The following is a 7,673-nucleotide window of genomic DNA, read 5'->3' as shown; positions in this document are numbered from 1 at the left end:
ATTTGCCGATAAAATATTAACTTAAAATAATTGATATGGGAAAACAATGTTGGTTGATGGTTTGGAAACCCAATTGGACCCGCCAGATGGCGCTGTTTTAAAATATAATAAAGTTTATGACCGGAGGAGACCTATTTAGGTTCTATCGAAGTTGATACCTGACCCACAATGGGATCGTTTTTGGTCTAGAAAATAGAACTAGCGATTCTGTATGGAAATTCTCTAATACTCATTGCTTGTACTTTTTTACTTTGCTTATAATAATAACTAGCTTTTTCCCGCGGCTGCGCCCGCGTGGAATTCCCTCGGGAACTGTGCCTTTTTCCGGGATAAAAAGTAACCTATGTCACTCTCGGGCCCATTAACTATCTCTATGCCAAAAATAACGTCAGTCCGTCGCTTCGTTTCAACGTGAAAGACGGACAAACATACAAACACACACACTCGCATTTATAATATTAGTATGGAAGAAAATTACAGGTCAAACTAACTAATAGAAGTTGTTCGAATTTAACTTGCAAGATTTGATTACAGACAGACAGACAACGGGACTGGTGAAAGTAAATGAAAGCTTGTAAAAATGAGGACATGGCGTAAAAACTATTTTCCAAAGTAGCCCCTGCATTTTAAAGTAACCCAGTTTAGTATTTGTTTAACAGTCTGCATTGAAAAGGGACTACCGCTTGTAAATTGTAAGTTGTAGCTTCGTGAAATGGACACCGTTTTCAGTTATTTAATTAACACCTTATATGTCCATTGATTTGACGCTCCAAAAATCCCTTCACTAAACCAGCACTTTGGGTACGCCAGCCTGATGTCTTTGAACAACTTATTTGTCCCTTATTTCTACTTATGGTTTATGTATGTATGTACTCTTTATTGTACAAAAGAAAAGAAACAAAATACAATTGACAAATTTTATTTAAATGAACTAAAAGAATTTCCTTGCTCGCCCGCGACCTTACGATAGCTAAGCTTATGCAAAATATGCGTGTTCATGCAGTTCCTCCACCTCCACACTGTAAGAACACACACAAATCACACAAACCCATCTATCACCACCGCCACACTACAAATAATAAAAATAAAACTTTTCATACTTATTTATGTGGCTGGTGCATAATGTCTGATTATGTATAGCCGCATACATAACTTTATCTACATGCATATCATAAGTTTTCTATAATATGTTCAGATATGGCCTGTATTTTTAAGTTAGTGTTACTGATAACTGGTTTGAAGTACCTACCAAAGCTTAAATAAACAGATAATAAAAAACTAAAGTTTTATTTATAATAATTATTATTATCTACATGCATGTCATAAGTTTTCTACCAATATGTACAGATATGCATTGTTAAAAAAGTATTACTGATACTTTAATGTAAACATTAAGATGCACTGTACTTTAATGTGAACATTAAGATGCACCCGCAGATACCAGGTTTCTTAATAAAGGCCATTTGATAGTCGTTTCTGAACATATAATAGGGAAGTTATGATATGCATGAAGATAAAATCTTTTAGTTCATTGAAATTTGATTTATTTCTTGTTTACTTACAATTAATTTATTCCTCAGTTTTATTTGCACCATGGATAAGTTTAGTATATTTATGTATCGTTCCGTGAGTCACAGACGGTTCTGACAGAATACCGGCGCTGCGGGCGTCTAACGCCTCAGCATTATGCTGAGACAGCGGCCGTTTCGCTTTTGCGGGTTCTTTTTTGTATTTTTTATTTGTGTGTATTTGTGAATGTGTATAAATGTCTTCTTTCTTTCTGTATTAAAACCAGCTAAAACTACCCTCAAGGATCTTTCTTTTGGCAACAAGGTGATAGCGCGAGTAAAACCATTTTTTTTGCAGGCGGCCGAGAAATACGGCCAAGTGGAGCCGCTCTGCATCAGGCTTGAGGAAATCGGCGCTTTGGACAAAATAGAGGGGCTGCAGACGCACGAAAACGAACAGGTAACATAACCGAAGTTGATTTATTGATTTTATCGATCGACAGCTCCATCTTGTCTTTTTTTTTATTCGACTGGATGGCAAACGAGCAAATGGGTCTCCTGATGGTAAGAGATCACCACCGCCCATAAACATTGCAACACCAGGGGTATTTTTTTTTTTTTTTTTTTATGGTATAGGGGCAAACGAGCAGGCGGATCGCCTGATGGTAAGCGATTAACCGTCGCCCATGGACACCTGCAACACCAGAAGAGTCACAAGTGCGTTGCCGGCTTTTAGGTAGGAGTACGCTCTTTTCTTGAAACTTGAAGGTCATAGCGGTCCGGGAATACCGCGGGCAATAGCTCATTCCAGAGTTTTGCTGTGCGAGGCAGAAAATTTCTGGAAAAACGCACAGTAGAGGACCGCCAACCATCTAAATGGTGAGGATGGAAGTGTTGTCGCGTAGGTCGGGTGGCGAAAGGATGCGGCAGGGATCAACCCGAATAATTCCTCGGAGCACTCCCCGTTGTACATGCGATAGAGGATGCACAGTGAAGCTACATCTCTACGCAGCGCCAAAGAGTCAAGTCGATCGGAAACTCGTTGGCAGCCGACTATTCGAGTCGCTCTCCGTTGTATGCGGTCCAGAGGGAGAGCTGGTACTGGGCCCCTGCCCACAGATGAGAGCAGTATTCCATATGTGGGCGAACCTGCGCCTTATAAAGCTGGAGGCGGTGGGCCGAAGTATGGCAGTGTGGGTGGGTGTATTGCAGATGCGTTGCCAACCTAGAGGCCTAAGATGGGATACCTCAAGTGCCAATAATTTCACCGGCTGTCTTACTCTCCACGCCGAAACACAACAGTGCAAGCACTGCTGCTTCACGGCAGGATTAGCAAGTTAGAGGTGGTAGCAATCCGGGCGGACCTTGCACAAGGTCCTACCACCTGCAAAACCTGCGTTACGGGACTTCCCTAAAAAAATTTCGTTCAATTTCGTACAAAACTGTTCTATTATTTTGATACATAGAGAAACGAATTACCAACTGTAAACTTGGCTTTAATTAGCTAGAATTTGCATAAGAAAATAATGACATACATCAGTAGTTCCCAAACTTATTTATCTCGTGGACCACTTTCAAAATTTTACTGGTTTCGGTGGACCCTGCTGCTACATTTCTACCACATTCTTAAAGTCGCCAAAAAATAAAAATTGTGTCGCTTCTGAGTCTGTCCAGTCGCTTGCCCTATTAAAATATTATCTGCTTGGTTAGGTACTTAAAACAATGTAGGTAGGCCCTTATAAAAACTATGCTTACATTTTGGCTTTTACTATCAAAAGCAGATAAATTTTCGTGGACCCCCATTAACATCTTATGACCCCCATTTTTTGTTTACGCCTACGGAAACCCCCAGCAAGTCTCCCGTGGACCCCTGGGGTCCACCTGGACCACTTTAGGAATCACTGACATACATTGAGAGACAAATGGTAAAGACATAAGTATGTCAATATCCGAAACATCGGCAATTCCGAAGACGCGAAGGTGATTATATGTCATATAATATGCTCGGAAAGGTCCGAAAGGTACTAATACTTTTGACAACGACTGAGCGACTGACAAACGTCACATAAGTAGTGTGTGACAACGCTCTACGAAGCCGAAATTAGCCGAGGCTCTTTCCAAAGACCGTTGTGCTATCTTTACGGCAGGGTACTGTAGTATGGTGATTTATCGATTGACAGCGACATCTCTTGTCTTGAGCTGAAATTTGGCATCATTCCAGCCTATATACGTCCCACTGCTGGGCACAGGCCTCCTCTCAGAACCAGAGGGCTTGGGCCATAGTTCCCACGCGGCCCAGTGCGGATTGGAACTTCACACACACCATAAAATTGCTTCGCAGGTTTGTGCAGGTTTCCTCACGATGTATTCCTTCACCGCAAAGCTCGTGGTAAATTTCAAATGTAATTTCCGCACATGAATTTCGAAAAACTCAAGAGGTGCGAGCGGGGTTTGAACCCACGACCCTCTGCTTGAGAGGCGATAGGTCAAACCACTAGGCCACCACGGCTCTTAATGAAATTTGGCATACTTAATGTATTATTGGGTTATTACAATTAACTTCTTATTTTCCAGGTATACAAGAAAACTCTACATATCCTGGACACATATTTCGCCGAAAATGAGGACGAGAACGCAGTGCCTGTACAAAACAACGAGGAATACCAGTTCGGGACGAACCAACCCAACAACATTAATTTCTAAGTTTTTTAGGCGTAAAGATGTGCATCCACCAGTGATAGGGAAAGCGAGGAAATTGTTCAGTAATAGAAGCAGCTGAGCGAGGCTAAAATAATCTAAAAATCAAAATGTTTATTCTGCAGAGGGTCCTGTTTAACCAACTTCAAAAAAGGAGGGTTCTATGTTCGACCATATCGAGCTTACTCCTACCTAAAAGGCCGGCAACGCACTTAACACATTCGCGACCACATACGCTACGGCGCTACGCTCGTAGCGCGTAGCAGCGTTTGTCCGCTTTGTAGCGAAAACTGCCTACGAACAGAGAACTCCCCTAGCGGGCATTCTTGGCACTGAATGTGTTAAAACTGGGGTTTCCAGGGAGCATGACGTAATTGTATTGCTTGTTTTCAAATTTCTTCAGAACCCTCAGTGTGGGATTCAGACTAGAACAGACTCGCAATTTCAAGTTGGCCAACTAAATTACACTGTAATTAATACATCATTTAGTTACTGTTCTATTGGTATACAATATGCTGCCTTATTCACAAATTTCTGGTGGATATACAGCTTTACGTATCATATATGTCACAGTATTAGAGCATAATTTTACTAAAGCGTGTCGCACACTAAGCAGATACGATAAGATATCTGTATCTGAACGCATATCTGTCAATATCGCTCCCTATACAATTCAATGAGCTAACACACACAGCGCAGATAACTTATATTTTATCGTGAAGTATCTGTGGGCACCGACATATATCGAAAGATGGCAAAGATATTATCTGCGTATATAAATTGATCTGTGTATAATATCTGCCGATATAAACATGGTATTATTTTATCTGCAGATAGACATACAGGTTGATGTGAGAGCCCCGCTGCACGCGATTAAATCTAGAAGAGATAAACACGAAAACATCCTGTATAAACAATCCGCACCAAAAAACAAGCCTACTCAGTTTGAAGGATTTAGACTGAATGTATCGTATCTGCGTAGGGTGCGATAGCTTCAGATCATTAAGTTATTATACGCAGATAAAATATTATCGTATCTGCGTAGTGTGTGACACGCTTAACAGGGCGACCTCTATACTTCGTTTTTTTAGCATTAGAAGCAAAGCGATCTTGACGTGTCTTTATTGAAACATAAGTCGCAGCAAGGTCATCGTTCACCCACCATTACCTCTCATATTTCGTTTTATAGATTTTTTTTACTGTGCAACGGCAAAACCTACTAGACACTGGCAAAATTGTCCTCCAATGGACAGAGCCATATTTTTCTAAAAAACCAACCAACCAAGTCACAGCAAATATGTAATAATCAATGATATCGTTTTTTGTCTTTCTAGATGGCGCCACTGTTGCGTGAGGTTTTTAAGTGTGGCTTTCAAAGTCTGTTATTACGGGCGTGAAAACAAAGTTTAGATTAAAATCATATTTAATACACCTTAAAACCGTACCATAAAAATATCGAGCAACCACAGTCTCGCGTAGTCCCGTTTTGTTCGGAAAAAAAGGGAGGACAAAAGTTTTCGAAAGACAAAACTGTCTCAAAACACAGACATTCATTGCCTTCTATCGCATAATTGCCATAATTAATTTCAGGTAATGCAAAATATTCACAGAATTATGCTAATTATAAATAAACCCGCGTAGCTCACCCAAAAACTATGAGATTTGACATTTCGGAGACCTCACGCTACACTAGCGCCTCTAGCGGCGAATTCATACGCGATAGCCCTCATTAGCAACGACATATGATCATTTACATGCTTTTGGTATCATAAGTAATAGTTTTTACAAGCTTTTATTTAACTTGCCCTATTCGTTTACTTATTTATTTGGGTCAAATCTTGCAAGTTAAATTTGACCCACTTCCAGCAGTCCGATCGACTTGAAATTCACCTGTCCCATTGTCTGTCTGTAATAAATAAATAATATTCATTTATTTCAAGTAACATGACTCATAGAAAATACAAAAAGAAAAGAGAGAAAAAAAATTGTAATCAAATCTTGCAAGTTAAATTCGACAACTTTCAGTAGTTGGATTGACTTGAAATTTGGTATACTTATGTAAATCTGGTGACAATACAATAATCTGATAGTGACATCCTGGTCTGGCCAGGATTGTCTCCACAGGACGGAACTCTAACGGTTAATGGCATCAACTTGAAATTTGGTATTTAAATGTAGTTTGGGTAACAGTACAAGCACAGCCAGCAAAAAAAGCTTGTATTAAAACTGAATTTTTTAATTATTTTAAAAACGTTTTTCAATAAAAAGACTCGTCTCGTTGTATATAATGCTAAATAAAACGAAGTATAGTGGATGAAACATAAATAAAATTGGTCATTGTCAAAATATATATACAAGTAAACTTGAATCCTATTTTATCGTTTTCCAGTCATTATCACCAGTGTGTGCAGGTATCCTGACGTTTCCTTTCACCGTAAAGTTCATGGTAAATTTCAAATTTAATTTTGCACATAGATACCGATAAAGTTGAGGTGCGAGCCAAGGTTTGAACTCAGTTCTCTGCTTGAGAGGACATAGCTCAAACCATTGGGCCACCATGGCTTCAGAGCTCAATCGGATACTAGGTTCGAAAAAAAGTTTTACAATATGAACATTGCAAGAATTGCGTGGCTTGCATAGATTTTGACAATATCAATTATATTACTTCATTTGGATGTTTATAAACAAGATGTTGGCTAAAAACATCTAATAGGATTTGAATATTTTAGGGAACATCAAGTGCCTAAAAACAGTTTTCGAAGACTGATTTGTGATAATCATTATTAGTTATAAGATATAAATCATTTTACTTTTCTAAACCTCTGTTTTATTTATTAAGGGGCTGTTTCACCATCCATTGATTGGTGTTAACTGCCGGTTGAATGTGATGCCGTCTCCGTCCAGCTACCGGAGAGAGGGCGACCTGCCACATGGGCTCAGCAAGGGGTTATTTTAATCAGATGTTACTACTTTGTGGAGGTCCATCAATGAACTATAACCTAACCAACAAAAAGTTGGAAAACCCCCGACTGTCACTTCAAAGTTCAATATCTCAAAAACGGCTGAACCGATTTTGATAAAACATGTCTAAGAACAATCGCTAGAAAACCTGCTTTAAAAAAACCGCATGCACAACGGTTCACCCGTTAAAGAGCTGCAGTGCCAGACAGTCACTCAGCGGTCACACTTATAACCCCTCTTTTTGCGACAGGGATTAAAAACAAAAAGGTTGCAGGTGAGTAAAGTAATGAGGGCTAAAAGCATAAAGTACATGCTAAAAGACAGGCGAAATATCGCTAGATGGCGTTAGTGTCGTGAGGTTTTTTTGACGTTACGGTCTTGCTTGCGATTGGCTCATTTATTCTTCGTTTTTTTTTGCATTAGAAGAAACAATCTTGAAGTATCTTTTTATTGAATAACGTTTTTAAAAAAAACAGTAACTATTACTTATGATACCACACAAATGTA

At 39.4% G+C, this 7,673-nt stretch overlaps 1 protein-coding gene across 1 annotated transcript in view; it reads left to right on the top strand.

Annotated features, from left to right (window-relative positions):
- Nucleotides 1–7,024, top strand: part of LOC141443786 (importin subunit alpha-1-like) — a gene marked incomplete in the record, with an annotated part of 21,090 nt that extends 14,066 nt beyond the window's left edge. The window contains 2 exon segments of the mRNA XM_074109149.1: nt 1,867–1,968; nt 4,083–7,024. Coding sequence (XP_073965250.1) covers nt 1,867–1,968; nt 4,083–4,211 — 231 coding nt within the window.
- Between the last annotated feature and the right edge of the window lie 649 nt (nt 7,025–7,673).

This window comes from Choristoneura fumiferana, chromosome 28, assembly GCF_025370935.1.
Source record: "Choristoneura fumiferana chromosome 28, NRCan_CFum_1, whole genome shotgun sequence".
NCBI lineage: Eukaryota > Metazoa > Arthropoda > Insecta > Lepidoptera > Tortricidae > Choristoneura > Choristoneura fumiferana.
The sequence above is the reverse complement of the archived record's forward strand: the minus strand, read 5'-3'. Positions and strand labels throughout refer to the sequence as shown.